We start from the raw sequence: 20,122 nt of genomic DNA, 5'->3' as shown, positions 1-20,122 counted from the left end.
GGAGCGGTAGTGCAACGGTTAGCGCGCTGAGCTACAAACCCGGCGACCCGAGTTCGATTCCCGCTCACGGCCAACACCGGTGGCGATTATCTGAACTGGTCCTGGGCCTCCCCTAGGTCGACTCGGCCTAAAATGAGTACCTGGTGTGGTGTACGACCACCAGGGTTGGTAAGATTAAGGTGGTCGGGGGTGGTGCTGGCCACCCACCCCCTCATGCGCCATTGCCGGCCCTCGTAGCTGCTCGCTAACAGCACTTGCCCCAACGGCCTGTTAAGGCTACACGGGGGGGGGGGGGTTCTTTGTCTTTATTTGTTAGTCAGCAAATCTCACCATGTTTCATAATCCACGGGTCGAGAGTCAGGGGTTACGGGTTCAGGGGTCGAGGGTCGACAGACGTCATCTCTACGAATCGCGCCGCTGCACTGAGCGATGGCCGCTTAAATCCTCCATCGCCTCGAGGGAACACTTTTGCCGGCTGCTTGGCATTTTGGACCTCTGCTCAGTAGTGACCTTGATTCAGATAACGAAAACATGCAAATACAAATCGCCCTGGATGCGAGCAATCTCGGTGTATTGCTCGGATGGGTTGTCTGCCTGGGAATGCCAGGTGTTATAGGCTTGGCGATGCAAGGTGGCGATGAGATAACGGTACAGCGATAGGTTCCCGAATCTGGATGTGCGTACATTGCAGGGCTATTACCGCATTTGTGTGGTATGTTTCCTCTGGCTTCTACGGATTCCTCCTCCCATAGCTCAAAACAAAACCCACGTGCAATGTAAAACTTGTATTGGCTGCAACCCCTGCTGCAAAAACCCTGGCAGGACGCTCTTGAAAAAAGAGTCTTGAGACTCGGACTTTCCTGCGTGAAAGAAGGATAATAATCGACAGACATTCTGCTGCCAGAAGTTGCGTGGACCCCAGCGGCCTCTATTATGGAGGCGGCGTGGGAACAATAAACATTATGGCTTTTTAGTTAATGAAATGGCAGCAAGGTTTACATTTAGAGGTTATAGAGGGTGGCAGTGCCCTGGCTCGAGTATTGTAGGGAGGAAACCTGTCGAGACTCAATTTATTTGTTTTGGTAAATAAAGCCTTCATATTAAACCAAACTCAACTGCGAGTGGGGAAACTAATTTGAGAATGCGGTCGTTTTAAAACATTGCGAGATTAACGAGCTGTTCCGGGTGCCTCGGGTACTGGTAACCCGTATCCTACCCGGCCTGGTATGGGTACGGGTAACCCGTATCCTACCCGGCCTGGTATGGGTATGGGTACGGGTAACCCGTATCCTACCCGGCTTGGTATGGGTATGGGTACGGGTAACCCGTATCCTACCCGGCCTGGTATGGGTACGGGTACGGGTAACCCGTATCCTACCCGGCCTGGTACGGGTACCCATTTGCGACCCTGGTGCGGCCGGGTACGGGTAAGGAATCAAAACCCGTTTGCGACCTCTGGTCCTGCTGTGTCGGTGAAAACCAAAGGCAGGTTCCCGAGGTTGCAACCCCACGGCCGCCTGCCGTGAAAGTGGTCGGCAAGACGGGAGTCCATCCCGGCTCACCGACTGTGAGTGAACAGGGCACCCCCCCCCCCCTCCCCACCAGGGTTGGCAGCCCAGTACCAGGAGACACTTGGTAATGCATGGGCATTCATATTAGCAAACCCCCCCATGGGCAGCATCAAAGAGCATTGGAGAGGCGAGGCTCTGTGCTACACCCTCAAATACATGGGGGGGGGGGGGGGGTGGGGGCGTGTTTGGAAAAAAAGGCGCGTGACTTGAAAGGATAAAATTAAAGAGAAGCCGTGAGCGAGTTTCCGACTCTCGCCGTGCGTGCAACCGACGCTGCCGCTGCTGCCGCCGCCGCTGCTGCTGCAGGGGGCATCGGAGGCGTTTGTAGGAGCCGGGATCGTGGTTTCGGCTCGCGGAGGGATCGCCGAGCCGAGAGGTCGCTCGGGCGACGAGTGGTGCCGACGAGCGCGAGAGAGACGATAGGACGAGGGAGAGATGAGATCAGCCAACCAACTGGTCCTTGCTGTGAGAAAGCAAGAGGCGCAGCCCTTCAATTATTATCTTGGCTCCTGTTGGCCGGAGAGGCTCACCCGATCAGAGAAGTCTCTCTGCAGGATATTTGGCCTACTAGCCCACGTTGGCCACGCACATAGGAAAAATCTTGGAGTAGAAATAGGTAACTCATTTGTTCATTTGGCTGTCATTGTTCATGTTTTTGTTTTACATTTTACTTATTACACTCATTAACCACCACTTGCCGCTGATGTTAGCCGTGTCTGGGATACGAGCTCCGGTCGCAGGTCAGTGCGCACGTGTATAATTCGTGCTGTATCTACAAAAATACCAGGCCATATATATCGATTCAGAAAAGTTCATCCGAGCCCCACGTCGCTTGCAGGAGGCTCCTGTTGTATCGCCACGTTCGGCCAAATTCATTTCATGTTTGGCTTGTGTAGGGGAAGCCAGAGAAAACCCCGCCAGGCGCGCAGGATATAAACATCCGTCGCTGTACTGCTATAAACGTGGTCACCTCGCAGTCCAAGCCGCTATAAAACACCTGGTAATCCCAGGCTCCACCCATCCAAGTAGTGTATCAAGCAGGAGAAACCCTCCGTGCCAAATGTGTTTAGTAGCTGATAGGCTCCGGCCTTACCTCCCCCAGTGTGTTACACGAAACGCTATTCGACATTTTTGCTCCACATGCTGAGAGGAGGGGGATGGAGGGGGGGGGGGGGGAGTCGTCGTGGCGGGATGTTAACATCCTCTCCTGGTATGCAGGAGGTCGTGGGTTCGTTCCCGACCCTGACGCCTGCTGTATATTTGGAGTTTGCATGGTGGCGAGATGTTAACATCCTTGCCTGGTATGCAGGAGGTCGTGGGTTCGATCCCGATCCTGACGCCTGCTGTATATTTGGAGTTTGTATGGTGGCGAGATGTTAACATCCTCTCCTGGTATGCAGGAGGTTGTGGGTTCGATCCCGATCCTGCCGCCTGCTGTCTATTTGGAGTTTGCATGTTCTCCCTGTGGTCGCGTGGATTTTTCTCCTCCACGTTTAGAATCAACATCACGCATTTAAAGTTTTTAGCTGCTATAAATTCGTTGAGGCGTCATTTGTGGCCAGGTCGCTTCTCAAACAAAGAGCTCAGTGGGCCTGACCTTGTAAAATACACGTAGTTTTCGGGTGGGGGGGGTGGAAACTTCGAACATCGTGCCGAACGTTGTACGGCGCAACCGGGGAGCACATCAGAGAGTCGTACAGCAGCACGACAGCATAGCCACTAATACCCCCCCCCCCCCCCGTGGGACGCCGAGTTGTTACATCAACACATTCGCAGTCGTCTTCGTTCGATCATTTTCACAAGGTTGGTTTAAAAACAATTGGAGGAGCGACGGTGCTTATTGTAGCAGGTGGAAGTAGAAGAAGAATAAGAATTTAAAACGTCCCGGAGCTGTGGTAGAGCGTGGATTTGAAGGGAATAATCGGTGGGGGTGGCAGGTGGACCCTGTGGGCCAAGTAGGAAGAGGAGGAGGAGGGTCACGTGGGATTGTTTCCAGGCGGGGGAACGATCAAAGGGCTTTGTTCTCTCGTTGTAATTTCGTGGGGGTGACTGCGGGTGTGCGGAGGGTCACTGCGGTGTGCACGTGCCACCGAAAACCAATTATGCACACCGCATGCCTCAGGCTTTCTGTGTCACATGTTCTTTCCTCGGGCGTTAATAATTGTTTTAATCAAATCGCCCGTCGATATATGTTATGGAACGCTTTCAGGTTCACTTCGTCTCGACGCCGTCAAATTTTTCAAATTCGACCACCTCCAATGGCCAAGATCTTTTCTTTGAGGCAGCGGTCCAATCGGCCTCACCGTACCTGTTACTTGGGGCAGTATCGAGGCGTGTAACTGGTCAGCGAGTTGTTGTTTGAAACGAAGGTCATGCATGGTACAAGGTGGCTGGGAATCGGATGAAATGTTTTGTGTGGTAACTACGATGGCCGTGGTACATCAACGCACAAATACAGAAGTCCAACGCAACCTAGGTATTTAGAGTTGCGCGTTTATAAATGTTCTTGCTTAATAACACTGTGTTGTGGGCCTCGAAAGGAAAGAAAATATGTAATGGGTGAGATTTTTTGGCAACGGCCCTTCTTTATAGCACGTAAACAGGCCATTATAGCACATAAACAGGCCAGAGAGACTGAGTGAATAACAGTTGGAGACTGCACCATACAAAATACTGTAAACACCATGCAGCCCTGACAGAAATGTAACAATAGGAGTTTTTTTTCCAGATTGGCAGTGGTAAATGTGGCATTCGAACAGAATCCGAGATCAACTTTGCACTTTTCCCTACTGAGAGTCGTTGGCGAGAAAGCGTCTTCAACATCAGGGGCTCATTGTCGATGGGGGTTTGATAATTACCTTCAGAAATCATCGTTGCGAGTTCGGAATATTCGCGTAGCGGTTCGCACGCATCATCTTGCATCCGAGACATCTACCTGTAGGGTTGTGTGGCGGTCAGGGGGTGGCAGTAAAAAAAAAATAGGGAAGGCATCACGAGCTGCCAGGAAGTCCGTTGTGACAAATATATATAACGAACGGGCAGGAACGTTCATTGAGATTACAGACGGTGATCCATTTATAGATGCCCTACCAAAATAGTGTGCAGGAATTACAGAGAAAACGTTGAGGCCCCCTGCCCATTAAATATGGAACGCTGGTGCTAGGGTTCCGACGCATAACCACAACGTTGGCCCAACGTCGCATGCTGCACTGGGTACATGTTTCCCACCGGTCTTGAATGCGCACTTATTAAATCCTTAAAACTCACCCCCCGTACACTTTGTCACGCGCACAGACGCGCGCACAGTGCGCGCCTGCATGCACACACAAAACAGTCTTTGATGTAACGCCACAACGAGAGAGTATCCAGTGGGGTTATATCAGGCGAACGCAGGGGCCATGCAATTGTTCCACCCTGGCCAATCCAACACATACATGAAACAAATAATTTGATGCTGCGGCTGCTGCTGTGGCTTCTGCTGCTGCTGCTGCGGCAGTGGTAAACAATAACACATAGCAAAACAATAACACATTCGTCAATAATGGTCCTGTAACAAAAAGTCTTTGTTTATTTAAACTAAACTATTTTTTTATTTTACCAGGTAAGGCTCACTGAGCTATGTAGCTCTTTTTCAGAAACGACCTGGCCAACAGATGATAGCTCAACGAACGAAGTGGCTTATCACGTGCAAATGTATAGCAGCCAAATACTCTAAACGCACGTTGATTCTAAATGCGGAGGGAAAATCGGAGTCTCCAGAGAAAAATCCACGCGACCACGGGGAGAACACGCAAACTCCAAATATGCAGGTGTCAGGGTCGGGATCGAACCCACGACCTCCTGTATACCAGGCGAGGTAGTTAACATTGCGCCACTGTGGCTATATTATAGGTGACGTTTCAGGCAATGGCCCTACTTCAAAGCGCACGGACAAGCCAGGTGGTGGATAAATAAGAATTGAACATCATGGGGGCCTGGTGGGAATTACATGTTTCAAATGTTTCCTGATGAGCAGTTGTTTTAAATAAGCGCACGCAAAACGAAACTATTAGAGTAGCTACTCATTTGTGAAAATTCCATTCGTCTTCATCCGTCGGTTTTCTGGACACCACGGCCCAATCTTGAAGCAGGCAAACTCTTGAGTCGGCTTTTTGACCTCCAAAAGTCTCATCGGCAAGACTGAAGGCCATTTATCCAGTACACAAAATGTCAATATATTTTTCAGTGTGTAAAAAAAAAAAACTCTTTCCGAAATGGCACTAAAAAATAATTTTTACATTTGTCAAACATTTTACGCAAGAAGCCTGATAAGGGTAAAAAAAAACAATTATATATTTTTTCTTCCACATGTGCGAATGACTATTATTATTCTGTCAAAGTAAATGTCATCTCTGGGCTGACAGAATTGCCGGCAGAGTGGCGGGATCGTTCTCTCGCGATTGTCTGGCTCGTGACGACGTTCCACACCCCCCCCCAACTCCTCTCCTGTTTTATGCCATTTCCTCCCCACCCTCTCTCAGCTCTCCGCAAGACAGAAAGCGCGGCTGGCCGTTAAAGGTGATTATTCCTTTGTTTCGATTTCCTCTTTGGCGATGCCGGCAGCCGCTGCTACTGCTGCTACCTTTTATTTGATTTTTTTTTTAAGGAATGTACTTCCAAGTGTGTGTGTAGGTGCTCGTTAACAGCTGGGGAGCAGTCGTGTAGCGGTTAGCGCGCTGCGCTACGAACCCAGTGTCCCGTGTTCAATTCCCGCTCATGGCCAAAACCAGTGACGATTATCTGCACCGCTCCTGGGCCCTCCCCTAGTTCGACTCGGCCTCAAATGAGTACCTGGTGTGGTGTGTAAACATCGCCACTAGGGAGACATAGGCGGCTGCCCACCCCCTGGTGTGCCGTGCCGGCCTTGATAGGTGCTCGCTAATAGCTCTTGCCCCAACAATCTGTTCAGGCTATATGGGGGATCTTTGTTTTTGTCGTAAACAGCACTTGCCCCAACAGTCTATTAAAGGCTATACGGGGGATCTTTGTGTGTGTGTTTATGGGTCTGGTAGCATAGCTTAGCGCTCTGCGCAACGAACCTGGCCAACAGAGTTTGATTCCTGTTCACGGCCAACTCCAGTGACGATTATTTGAACCTGTCCTGGGCCCTCCCCTAGGTTGACTCGGCCTCAAATGAGTACCTGGTGCGGTTTGTAACCATTGCCACGTGGCAAAGGCGGTCGGGTGTGGTCTTGGCCACCCATCAGCACCTCGTGTGCCGTGCCAACCTTAATAGGTGCTCGGTAACAGTCATCTCCCCGACAGCCTGTTCAGGCTATGCGGGTGACCCTTTGTCTTTTGTGCGTGTCGACCATTGTGAGCAAGTGTGGTCGTGTATAATTAATTGCACGTGCCATGCGTATACGAGGATACGGTTTCAGAGATGGCTAAAAATAGGTGGGTCGTCTCTGTTGACCACCCTGACGAGCCCGTAGAGGACATTCCACATTCATATGGCCCGGGGTCCAGTTGGCCCACAGCCACAACCCACTGTTGTCAAACAACATTTTATTGTCTTCAAAAATATTATTTTGTCTTTTCCCCCCGATCACATTTGTTTTAGAGAACGGGCCGAAAATGATGAGCCGCACAGAACCGTTCTCTAAACAATCCCTTCACAGGTCATTTATGTTGCAAAATCGTTTCCTTTCTTGTCGGTCGGTTTCATATTTCATGATCTGCAATTGAGCCAAATTTTAAGTGGCAAACTGAATTTAAACCACGGGGCTTTTGTGCGCAGTCAAATTACTACATTCGGAGAATCCAGGTTTAATGTAACATATGCGACATGTGAATATAACAGCGAATGCATTCTCGCAGGCACGCTTCAAGGAAAGTAAAAATGTATTTTAATAATGAGTTTAATCGATACATCCAACATACCTATAATTTTCTACATGTGAAGGAAGGGTTAAAAACTCCCGGATCAGATGATATAAACCGCGGACATAAAAAAAACCCGGGACCAACAATCTGGGCAACAGTTGCCAAACTTGTTCACTTAAATATTTACACGCAAATGAAACGCTGCAATCGTGGAACTAATGCTTCGGGTCATTCTTAGAATTCCAAAGTGGGTGTTAATGTACGGAATCTGAAATGTGAAACAAATAGCAACAATCCTAACATTTAAGTAATAATAATTTTTTTTTAAACATGCCATCCGTCGTGATATACTCGCTCCGCATGCACCACCACCGCAGCAGCAGACGACGAATTACGAACGTTGACCATCTTCCCAACCTTCTTTCCCTCTCCCCCTCCCCTCCCTCCCTCCCTCCCCTCCCTCCCCTCCCTCCTGTCGCGGTGGCGGCAGCAGCGGCCGCGGTCGCTGCCAGCGTGGCGGGCGGTGACGGCGGCCCCAGCCGGCGCACCGTGCCGTGCGTGGAGCTGGGCAGGCCCGACTGCGACGGGTGGCTCTGGAAGAAGCGCGAGTCCAAGGGGCTGCTCACGCCCAAGTGGAAGAAGCACTGGTTTGTCCTGAAGGACGGTGCCCTCTACTGGTACACGCAGCACAATGTGAGTACTCGCCCTCATCACCCCCCCCCCCGGCTTCTCGGCGATGTAAATGGGGGGGAATATTTAAAAAAAAGAAGTGGCATAGCTCTCAATGGCTTCCTAACATCGGAAGGAAGAGCGTTCCAGACGGCCGCGGATACGCAACCAAAGGCGTGCGATGTATGAAAAACGTCGGATAAATCGATTTTAGGATGTACATGGATGTATGTACGTAGGAATGTTGAACTTTTTTCGCATTGTACCTAGCCAAGACGTGCGAATCGGAGGTGTGGGCGGGGGGGATCAAGAAACTAAACACAAAGCAGTTCTAAAGAAACGAGTTTTCAATCTCGATTTTAAAGGACGAGGGACCTAGGGAATGATGAAGCCCTGGGGACGGATGCGAGTAAATATAACACCGTTGGGCCAACATTGGCACGTGGTCGGAACTGCTGGACCAACGTTAGCCCAGCCACATGCACGTTTACTGGGCCGGAGAAGGACGACTGCACAGTCGGAGTTGGGCCTTGAGAAGGATGAGGGCCTTGGAAGGATGAGCACCGTTTAAATGATAAGGACTTTAGGGAAGGGGAGAATTCGCATCATTAGGTTGCCATAGCACGTGAAAGTGCTGCCCAGGGGAGGGCATTTAGACTTCAAACCGAGTCAGGTTGCTCGTATAAAACAAGGCAGCGGACCCAATGGGCTCTCACCTGCCTCTATTTTTCTTTTTTGTTGCCTACTTTTTGTTGCGTTTCAAAACCTAACGGAATTTTCTTTTCTTTTATCGTCATACAAACTGGAGAGTTCTTTCAAACTGGGAATTGTGCTGTGGATTATGAAGGAGGGTAGTTCGGAAGATGGAGCAAGCCAAAAGGATGTAATGAATTTGGAATTCTCATCATTTTTGGTAGGGTCATGTTAACTATGCGTGTGTAACAACTAGCTCTCATCTTGCTTCAATGAATTGTCATGATTCCTGAATGGAATTCAAACCCCTCCCCACCCAAATCGCGCGACAAAGTATCGAATTGCTGAATCGTTGCGAGGCCTAGCCGGTTAAACAATCACGCGCTCGACATTGTGTGGTCATCATCAATACCGAGAAGTGTGGCTGTGTCACATCTCTCTCTCTCTCCGTGTCCACGTTTCCCCTTGGCAGGAGATCAAGGCGGAGGGCTACATCAGCCTGCCCGAGTTCACCATCGCCCCTGCCACTGAGTGCAAGCGCAAACAGTGAGTGATTACCGTCCTCCCCGACTTGGCCACAGACGTGGGGGGCTGAGCATACCTGGACAAAGACAAAGTGCCGTATAGCCTGTAACAGACTGCCGTTAGCGAGCACCTATAAAGGCCTGCACGACACGAGAGGGGGTTGGATGGCCAACACCACGCCCGTCCGCCTTTGTCTTCCTCGTGGCAATGTTTACACACCGCACTAGGTACACATTTGAGGCCGAGTTGACCCAGGGGAGGTCCGGGACCGGTTCAGATAATTGTCACAGGTCTTGGCCGTGAGCAGGAATCGAACTCGCGTTGCCAGGTTTCGTAGCGCTAACCGCTGTACTACCACTCCGCCATACCTGGACACACACGCACACACACGTGGGTGTGCAGGGAAACCTCAGCTAGAGACAAGAGTGTATCAAAATCGGCATCTTTATTTATACCGGAGAAATCCGATGAGCCATATGAAGCTCTTTTTCACAGATGTCCCACACCTGTTAACCCATACGGTTTACCCGTATTGTTGTACAGCGAAATTGAGTTCAGATCCAGACGGCATACAGCTGTTTCAATACGGGCAAAACAATTAATTGTGTTTCTCCCTTATGATGAGACTTCGTACGATGAACGTTGCAATTTATAAGGGTACGGGGTGACCATTAAGGTCTGAATTGATCGGTAATAAGGTAGGGGGCACCAAGGTCTCCCCCCAATATTCAAATATGCTCAAAATGTCCCCCCCAATATATTGCTATAAAATATATAAAAATGTAATATTAATTGCTATGCTATGTAAATAAAAACAACAATTTGCTAAACCTGGGCCACAATATCTGGACTTGTTTTCATATAAATCAATGCATAGATTGCTGTTTATATGATTGTGGTTATGGTTGTACTTTATTAATCAATAATCTCTACCATTGCATACATTGAAACAAGAAATGGTAAAAAAAAAAGTAAAAACATAGCAATGTAATACAATACACTATTAGAAATATAAAAAATTATAATAAAAAATAAAAAGTCCATCCCATGTGTTAGTAAATTTTTTAATATTTTTAGGCAGGAAATTAGTTTTCAAATTTAGATATTTTTCTGGGTTGGGACTCCCAGACACCCTGGAAGATTTGGTCCCCCCCAATGTTGACTCCATGGCTATGGCCTTAGGGGGCACTGATAAGGGGTTGACAGGCATAATGTCCAGAAGGGGGGTGGGGTGGGTCAGAAAGTTACAACAAGAATATAGAAGTCATGGAGTTTACACCCACACAGTAAGTTGCGCGAATGTGGATGACATCACCGGAATTTTGACACCACCACCATGGATATATCAACTCGAAGATGTCATGATGATGTAATTCTAGCTCCTAATTGCAGCCAGGTGTCACCGAGGTCCCCACAGTGATGCTGTCCACTCCAAAGTCTCTCACCAGATATTTGCTGGGGATTTGGCAGTCAGGGTCATACGCTGTAGGAAACGTGCTGCTAAAATTAGAATAATACATTGGAAGTATTTTGATCTGCTCTAACGACGCGTGACTACGGCGCCACAAACACCGGAAGAGGAGAGCGGCTGCTGCTTCAGTGTTCCACCCAGAGCCTCTCCCCAGGGGTAGGGCGAATCTGGGCGACTGTCCTGGGCCCCGTGCTTTGGGGGGCGCCCCGTGCTTCGGCGAGACCGTGTCAAATGTAACGCTTATCGCTTTAGTTTGAAAGCGTCGGAGGAGGCACCCCACACCGTGTGATTTGCCCCGGTTCCCACACCCACCTAAGGATGGCCCTGGTTTCACCTGCCACCAACCCCGTCCGTCCGCACGGTTCAAATGATGACGGCTTCCCCGCTTTGCCCTTTTTCCTCCCCCCCCCCCCCCACCCCGTAAAAAAATAAAATTCCACCCACCAAGTGCCTTCAAAGCGTCGCACCCCAAGCTGAAGCCGTTTTACTTCGCGGCCGAAAACAACGACGAGATGAACAGGTGAGTGAGCGGTGGAGCAATTAGCGCGGAGCGTGTCGTGGGTGGAGAGGGAATGCGGTGGTGGCGGCGGCGGTGGTGGTGGCGGCAGTGGGCGGTGGCGGCGGCGGTGGTGGTGGTGGTGGCGGCGGCGGCATCCTCGCGAGATCTGCGATTGGCCTATCGACTCGCCGATTTCGCGTGCAAAAACGAGCGTTCTATTCGGTTTCGTGGAATTAACCGACGAAAATATTTCGCCGGTTTTAGCGTCGACCACGAAGTGGGGGGGGGGGGGGGGGGGGGGGAAATCGGAACGTGGCGATGTTGACTGCGACTTGTGTTGCCCACCAGAGACCAGAGGCTCAGCGGTGGGTGACGACGAGACGAAATTAATGAGTCCGAACGAAGGAGACGCAGATTGAGATAATTTAGCAGGGTTATTAAGAGACTGCTGTGCCATGAGGGATAACAAAAATGGTAATTGGCTATTTGTAAGTGTAAAAAAAAAAAAAACCTCGCTTCATTCGTCAGTAACAGTGTGTGGCCTTAAAAGATAATATATAGTACGCGACATTTCAGGTGATGTCTCTCTTCTTCACAGCACATTGACCAAGTTCACTGATTGGGTGACTTGACTTAATACATTAAGTGTTTGACTACATCATTTTTGCCGATGCAGTCGACTGGGCGGATTATAATTTTGGAAATTGAATCCACAAACGCTTTGAAGATTTGGCAAAAAATCCACGTGTTGCCGTCAACTAGACCGAGACTGACTCTTGAAATAAAAACAATGTTTACCTAATTTACAAACACTGCAGATGGACAGTTGACATTTCCTGGGGCCAGACTGCTCTGCGCTTTGCCACAACAACAACAATAACTCATTGCCTTTTACAGCAAGTCCTTAGGTCTATTACACCAGTAATATAAAATGTGTTTTACGTCCCAGGAAAGCCTCACTGAATTTCTTCACCGCAGGCTCCACGTGACGGCAAACTTATTTTGAAAACCCTGCTCGATTCGGCTAGAACTTCCAATCTTTGGTGCTAAAGAAATATGGAAGTGAAGTCTGCAAGGGAATTTTTAACTGCAAGGAATTTGATTTCAGCCGCAGGACTCCAGCGTTGGGTTTCATGTGTGGCTAAGTGATGATTTTATTCATACCTGTGCTTTAAATACAGGGTGCCACAAAAAGTTCAAGTTTTAACAGAGAAAGTGTCACTTTTTTATCACCGTTGTTTGGCAGTTGTTTTGTGAATAGTTTTGACAACGTTTGGCACTTTTCCCCAATCGTGTATCTCGATTGCGTTATCGGCATTGTGTCAAAGGTGAATCCATTCGGAGCTTTTTGTGTTAGAGAATGGCCATCGGCAACCGGTTCAGACAAAGGCATCGGAGCCTTAATCGCTGCTCGCAAACTGAAGACTCGCCTTGGCCCTGTCTGTGTTGTCATCGGGTCCCCCAGGTGGATGAACAGGCTGAGTCAGGCAACGTCAGCGCACGAGGGGGCACGGAGGGGAGATGAAGGTACGAAGATAAAGACACCCCGCCATAGCCTCACCAGACTGTTAGCGAGTGCCTATGAAGACCCACACGGCACACGGAGGGGGTGGGTGGCCAGCACTACGCCTGGCCACCTTTGCCTCCAAAGTGGCGATGTTTACACATTCATTTGAAGCTGGAGTCGACCTAGGGGAGGCCAGGGACCGGTTCAGATATTTGTCACTGGTGTTGGCCATAAGCGGGAATCGAACTCGGATCGCCGGGTCCCTAGCGCAGCGTGCTAACGGCTACACCCCCCCCCACACACACACACGGATAGACACACAGACAGACCACTGTGAACACGTTTGTGAGTGCGTGCCCCCTGCCGCTGTGTCTGGAGTTCGTGGACAGCCCTCACCTGCACACACGCGGTATACGCACGCGGTTTGCAGCCTGCGCGTGCCACAGAATCTGAACCTGCCTCCCTGCTGTACCCCCCCCCCCCCCCCCGCTTGCACATGCAGATTACTGGAGCGAGAGTGACGGGGAGGAGGGAGAGGTGAGGGAGAGCCCCCCACCCCCGTACGACACCTTTCCTCGGCCGCCCTCCGTGAGTTCCGAACGTCTCACCGCAACGATCCCTCCGCCCCCCCCCCCACTAACCCTCTCCGTTATCCCTGTCACCCCATGTCAACAGCTCAATTCTAGCCCAGCGGCTGCCAATTCCTTCCACGCTCACAGCTGAGCGCAACACAATTAAGAGCGGGACAGCTCTATAACACTTCCCAAGGAAGATTGAAAGAGTTGCTGCGTCGGCCCTGTCCATCTGTAACGGGGGGTGGGGGAGGGTTGTGTAGAGCATGTATGTAGAACTTATTTTGCACCATATGCAACCAAAATTGCTAATCTGAGGTGCGGGTTTGGGGGAGGAAGACAGGAGTGGGGGGCCGTGGGGGTAAGGAGGGGGCGGGGGGGCGGGACACTAACTCGTGAAGACGAACCGATTTTACGTGGAACGTCCGTGTGAAGTTACGGTCACGATCATCGAAAGGGGGGGGGGTGGTTGCACCCAACTACAGATGCGAACCGACGCTAAAGGTTCATGAGGGGGGGGGGGGGGGGGCGGTGCGCCGTCTCGGAAACTTCGTCCCACGCTCCTCGAGCCGTGTTGTCATCTATGCGCGAGCGTAATTTTTTTGTGTGTCTTACTTGCAATATGACGGTGCGTGTTTTGTCGGTGCCCGGGTTTGGCGAGGCCGTTGGGGGAAAAAATGTAAATTAAATTGGCCAGAATTGGAACATTTTGATTTATCCCATTGTACCCCCCCCCCCCCCCGGTGCTCGCTCGCTTAGGTTGCAATTTTCATCAGAGGAAAATAAACTAGCAAAAATAAATTGCCGAGCCTTGCAGAAAAAAAATGTCGGGAGTTGCCAGATGAGTGAGAGAAAACCACGGAGGCGAAGCAATGCGGTGCAATGTTTGCAGGGAACAGCAGCTTGATGAATATGTAAGGGAGAGAGAGAGCGAGCTGTGTTGGTTTGCTTACGCATTCAATTCACGTACAGACGGGCAGACGGATAGCTGCAGAGATGCAAGCGTTGCTTAGACTGATAATTGAATATATTTTTTGGATGCGGCTTGATTTTTGGGTTTAGGACACGTCACGATCTGAACAAATGTTGCGTTAAGACCCTCCGCCACCGTCCGACGTAGCCCAACTAATTTAATTGTCACGTGGTGCATCCTCTTTGGTTCTCTCGGTAAAGTCACGTAGGTATAAAAATAAAATAAAATATATCACGATGTTTCGGGCGCAACACAAACGTCTGTCATCAGGTGGGAAAGCATGGCCTGCTGCTGATGCAGACTGTTTTAAAGGTTTGAAATGGGTGTAGGCCAAGGGTTATAAAGGAGTGGCTGGGTCTAGTGATGTTAAAGTGAAAATTAGCATGGAACTGGTGCTCGGGCTTTAAAACAAACATGCCAATTACGATCGTTTCCGCTCACCTCACCGGTGAGTCGAGTAACAAAATCTCAGCGGTTAGGCATATATATGTGCGATGTTTCGCTTGAAACTGCGCCACGCAGTGTCCGTTCATGAAAACAGGAAGTCCGAACAATTGCGTCACCTGTCCTGGCCGCTGAAGCAGGCATCGTGACGTCACGAGTTCACGACAGTGACGTTGACGACAACGACGCTGACGTCACCGACGAAGTGAACCCCTGTCGTCCCCACAGAACAACTCGTCGTCCGGCTCCTACACGGAGGCGAAGCACGGGCGCCAGTCCTCGCTCGACACGGTCAGCTCCCGCGGCTTCGCCGAGCGCCAGTCATGGCAGGACATGATCGGGTCACCCGGCGGACTCAACGCTCCCGCCGCCACCACCACCACCGGCACCGCCGCCGGCACCGCCGCCATCTCCTCCTCCGCCTACGCCGGCGCGCGCAACCACTCGGCCTCGCCGGCGCGAGGATCGGCTTACGGCGGCGCCGGAAACCCAGCGACGCCGGCGGCGGGCGGGCAGGCGTATGGGAGCGGCGGCAATAACAACCGCGCGCGAGCCGCGTCGCCCAACGCGTACGGCGCCACCGGCGCCTTCCCGCCGCCGCCGTCGCCACCCAACCGTGCCCAGCCATACTGCCGGCCCGTCGCCACCTCCAGCTGGCGCCGCACGCCCAACGCGGTGGCGGCGTCGGCGGTGTCCACCGGACCCCGCCTCTTGTCGGTGGCACCCAACGACGACTACGACGTGGTGGCGGAGGACATCGCCAGGGTGGACGACGGAGGACGAGGAGGTGGAGTAGCAGCAGGGGACGAGGACGGAGATGCCGGCACGGAGAGGCCGGCCATATACGTGCCGCGGAACTACGCGGTGGTGAGCGGCAAGCCCGTTCCGGCGGGGCGCTTCCTCATCCGCGTGCCGCAGGGAGGGGGGCGGCCCCCGGCGACGGACCAGGACGCCCGCGTGCAGGGTAACGCTCGCGACGCCGCCGCCACTGTACGCCCAGCATCGTCGTTGTCGTCGGCATTCCAGTCCCTCTGGTCGATAAGCAGGCGGCGAACATTTTTCGTCGCCGCCGAGATGTGCGGATTTTGTTTGTTCGCTGGAAAACACCGGCTAAGTTAATGCTGCACGACCGTGCCATGAACACCTCCACTAACCGCTGACCCCTCGCCGCGCTGTGCCGCCGGTTGGGTGGTGACGTCTTACAATGATGCGCTGATAAAAAGTTGATTCCTGTGCCCTCAGTGTCCAATGCACGGTGCCGGATGAGGCATTGATGCTCATCTTCTGTTTACAGCCCTAAGGCAGTGATGTAAATTCCACGTTCCAACGGCTGGGGCGAATCCATCCATTAGACAATCGCCGTTTCCTTCTCCACAGAGCTAACTCGTTTTTACCAACCCCCCGATGAATTACGAGCCAAAATCACCTTGGGCCCATAGGAACAGCTGCCACTTGGGGGGGTGCCCCTTTCCAACGTGTTGAGTTGAGTCGTGATGCGTGACCTTTAAAGCTGACGTTTGTAAGAGTGCGGCTCTATCAAAAAACAAAACATTATTATTACTACCATGGGCCCACGCTCTCCGTATCACGTGTGACCCCCCCCCCATCCCCCGCGTGGTGACGCTGCCGCAGGATGGACGCTGGGAGTGGGCGATCACGGCGCGGTATACGGGGACTACGGTGGCGGCGGCGGTGGTGGCGACGACTTCCCATCGTCGGACGCCTTCTCACCACCGCTGTCCCCCATCGAGCGGTCGTCGCCCGGCCCGACACCAGCCACGCACCGGCCGCACCAGCAGCAGCAGCAGCAGCACCACCACCAGCCGGCCAACCACACCCCTCCGCACGGCCACGTGCACAAGGTGTGGCGTGTGGCCGGGACTCTCTCGTCGGTCTTTAGGGATGGAGAGGCCGGCTGATGGTGACGCACGTCAAAACGGTTTCCGCTTTAGTAGGTGAGGGTGCTCGTTAGGTCAGAGAATCGAGCTGGCACGGCCGCTGCGATCCTAGGTTTGTAATCTGGGTCTCGGTTGCCTAACCTTGGCTTGAGACCGGGGGGGGGGGGGGGGGGGGGACTCAATGGTGGTCAAGCAACTGCGCAGGAGTTCAAATTCCACCTCCTTGGAGAATTGAAACGATACATTGTTTTGGTTGACGACCACGCCACAAGCGCGTATGCCGAGCAGGGCGTGTGCGGATTTAAAGCTGTCACAGCTGAGAGATCTCAGAAGTAGTTCCCTGTTAGCTACTTCCACAGGCCAGTGTCGAACACGGTGATGGACGCGTTATTGCGAGATTCCCAGACGGATATTCGTTTTGTGTCGTGAATTAGGGAAGACTGGGAGAGAGAGGAGGGAGGGGAGGGGGGGTGAAATAAAACCAACCATTTTGTTGCCAATGTGTCTCCAGGGCCAGATGATGACTACAGTCGCGTGCGAGCAGTCGCCCCCGGCGACGCCATGTGACGTCATCTGCAATCAGGACCCCCCGCGGGCGCCCAAGGCGTCCAATCATCTGCCTGCGTTCGTCGAGACACATGTCTGAGGCCAAAAAAATTAACGAGACGACGACGACGGTGAACGCTTCGACGGCCGGAGAACGGGACTAAAAACTCTTCCCCGAACGGCGGCTTCGGCCGCAAAGGACAACGGCGGACAACCGGCAAGACGGACAACTGCAGGGACCCGCGGCGCCGGGAGATGGGAATGTTGTTGGCCCAACAGCCAAGAGATGCGAAAAATCGTTATTTTTCTTTGTTCCTCCCGCCCAATGATTTCTTTTTTGGATTGCGCTAACGATTTGGAATCGAGCGGAACACTGCGACTCTGTCGCCCGTGATGAGAAGGGTCCCGGAACAGCAGTGGAGAGGAATTTACCGCGTGGTGGTGATGGGGATGGAGGGGGGGGGGGATTGGAGATCCAGGGATGTACCATGTATTGTGTATTTGCAAGGGGTAGGGAGAAAATCGGCTACCACACCAAGGACACATTTGTTGGGAGTTTGCCAGCAAAGGTAGCGGCGGTGGACGAGCAGTGCCATCAAGCCAGCGGGGCCGTTGTGCTTCACGAAAAGATGCAATAAAGTGTGTGCGTGCGAGAGACAGAAGCTGTCCCAAGCCAGAGTTGGGGGGGGGGGGGGTGGAAGAAGCCAGAGCCAGTAAGGGGGATGTGGGGCAGCTCAGGTGCCGGCAGCCAACGTCCACCCTGGCTGCCCGGCGCTGCGACTTCGGAGGGCGGCACAAGTGCGCCGTGCCGCCATGCACCCCACCGTTTCCGCCGAGTCGAAGGTGCAATAAGCGAGGGCTCGGCACCATCGCGCGCACGGGGGATGTTGGGAGGCGCGCACCCATCGGGACGTTTGCGCGAAAGCCGATCGCTCCGGCGACGCCAAAACGATGCCAAAATATCGTCCTCCGCGTCGGTGTCGCGAGCGCTTCGGGACGCGCACGCACGCGCGTTACGTAGCGTCAAGACGGCGCGCGTCGGAATCGACGTCGTGTCGAGCAAACGATATGCAAGGGCGACGCGCAGACGCTGCGGCGAGGCTAACGAACGGAAGCGGCAAAATAACGAGAGACAACTCGAGTGGGATTGTCTCCTCGCGCGGGGTTGTGTGCCGCGTGTTCGCTCAACAGCGGCGTGCCTTGCGCAGCGCGGCGTCTTCAGCGTCCCAAGCGCGTGGATTTGACCGAATTGTTGGACCGCTACGGGCGTTGCGTGGCGCAACTACGGAAAAAGCACCGGAGAGACGTATGGCACAACAACGAAAAGAATTATCTACGCGGTTGTAACGCCGACAAGACGTTTTTAACATAAGTAGAAGGATGTTGCATCGGTTTAGAAAAATCGGAGCGCTTGCACCATGGTGCGTCTTGGCAGATGAGATGGTGGCAAATGCTCCGAATCAGATTGTGGGAATTATCGCTGAATAAAATATGAAGCGGCCGCCCCGAAGATCCGCATGACGCTCGCGTATCGAGCAAACGAAGGTTTTGTTTTCATTTGTTAACTTTCTTTTGAACTCATTATTAACCAATAAATAATAAAAATTCACTTTTTAAACGGTTGTCCAAAAATGAAATATTAAAAAAGTGTGTGTTGTGCCAGGCAGGATTCGCTTGCCAAGATCCGCGTTTGTCAGCATCATTTAGCAGGACACATTCATTCATTCTCCAGCTGGTCATTTCTTTTTTACTTTACCCACCCGGAAGAAGCACCCGGGACGTGCAAGCGAAACGTCGGACACCGTTGCGAACAACGCGCCGGCGACAGAGGTGTTCATTACCACTCCGCACACGGCACAACCACGCCAAACCTAGAGGAATATTTTACGAAAAAATCTCGTGTCACCCCGCGGGACCGCCTTTGTTGCACCGTCGGTGCCGTCGTTTCTGTTTGGGGGGTGACGTCGTTGAGACGTCACGGATGGTGGTGGCGGTGGGGGGACACGACGAAAGGCGCGTTACAGCTAAGGCAGGAGGATGATACTCAGCAGGGTGTGGAGTTACAATTAAAACTAAAACACGCAGGCTGTTATTTATTATTCCTTGTGTTCGCTGCATGCACTGCTGCTGTTGTTTGTACAGAAATAATAATGGCTGTGTATATAAGGAGGGCTGCCTTAAGTTACCGCATTTTTATTACAACAACAACAACAAAATGTAACGTTTGTTTCTTCGGGGCGGATCGTTCGTTATATATATAAATACAAACTAAAGTGCTCTCCCCCGAGGGCAATCACTTGGGCGAGATGTAAAAAAAAACCCGCAGACCAAAATGCAGTTCCCGGCGCTTTAGAGGGAATAAGAAGTAAATAAAAAAGAACTTTGATCTACCGCATATATATTTTTTAAAACGGCTGCTAACGTAACGGGAGCCTCGATCTATGTCTCTGTTGTGTTCTCGACGTCTCCGTCTGCAACGCGCGAGAGCTCGGCGTGGCGGGGGAACAACACGCACAATTGTTCCAATCACGGATCGCCCCACGCGCCTCCGTTGTAGTTGTTCGTTGATTTCACGGTGGGGGTAAAAATTATGAGCTATGAGATGACGTCCGGCCAGTCTGAAAGAGTAGTCAAAGTTACTGCGGGGGGGGGGGCGGAGGGTCTCAATCTCTCCCAGAGGTCGCAAACGGGTTTTGATTCCTTACCCGTACCCGGCCGCACCAGGGTCGCAAATGGGTACCCGTACCCGGCCGTACCCGTACCCTACCCGTACCCGGCCGGGTACCTGATTGCGACCTCTGGGATGAAGCCATGTTGCAGGTGCGGGTGGGTTGATTCTAGGAACTCGAATTGTGAGAAGAGACAAGACGTTGGGAAATGAGTGACAAA

The 20,122-nt window shown here is 52.0% G+C and overlaps 1 protein-coding gene across 4 annotated transcripts in view; it reads left to right on the top strand.

The window, feature by feature from the left end:
- CNKSR2 (connector enhancer of kinase suppressor of Ras 2) overlaps nucleotides 1-17,349 on the top strand; it is a 192,965-nt gene extending 175,616 nt beyond the window's left edge. For 3 of the 4 annotated variants that reach the window (XM_061570262.1, XM_061570253.1, XM_061570241.1), the window contains 9 exons: nucleotides 6,092-6,128; nucleotides 7,927-8,129; nucleotides 9,271-9,344; nucleotides 11,243-11,314; nucleotides 12,759-12,820; nucleotides 13,303-13,388; nucleotides 15,018-15,753; nucleotides 16,422-16,651; nucleotides 17,199-17,349. In XM_061570262.1, coding sequence (XP_061426246.1) covers nucleotides 6,092-6,128; nucleotides 7,927-8,129; nucleotides 9,271-9,344; nucleotides 11,243-11,314; nucleotides 12,759-12,820; nucleotides 13,303-13,388; nucleotides 15,018-15,753; nucleotides 16,422-16,651; nucleotides 17,199-17,333 — 1,635 coding nt within the window. In that variant the 3' untranslated portion in view covers nucleotides 17,334-17,349. The remainder of the gene's footprint in view (nucleotides 1-6,091; nucleotides 6,129-7,926; nucleotides 8,130-9,270; nucleotides 9,345-11,242; nucleotides 11,315-12,758; nucleotides 12,821-13,302; nucleotides 13,389-15,017; nucleotides 15,754-16,421; nucleotides 16,652-17,198) is intronic. The other variant, XM_061570244.1, reaches the window with a different exon arrangement.
- Nucleotides 17,350-20,122: the final 2,773 nt, after the last annotated feature.

This window comes from Lethenteron reissneri, chromosome 6 (assembly GCF_015708825.2).
Source record: "Lethenteron reissneri isolate LAM-NWPU_2019-01 chromosome 6, ASM1570882v1, whole genome shotgun sequence".
Classification (NCBI taxonomy): domain Eukaryota; kingdom Metazoa; phylum Chordata; class Hyperoartia; order Petromyzontiformes; family Petromyzontidae; genus Lethenteron; species Lethenteron reissneri.
Note: the sequence above shows the minus strand (reverse complement) of the source record. Positions and strands in the feature narration are given on the sequence as shown.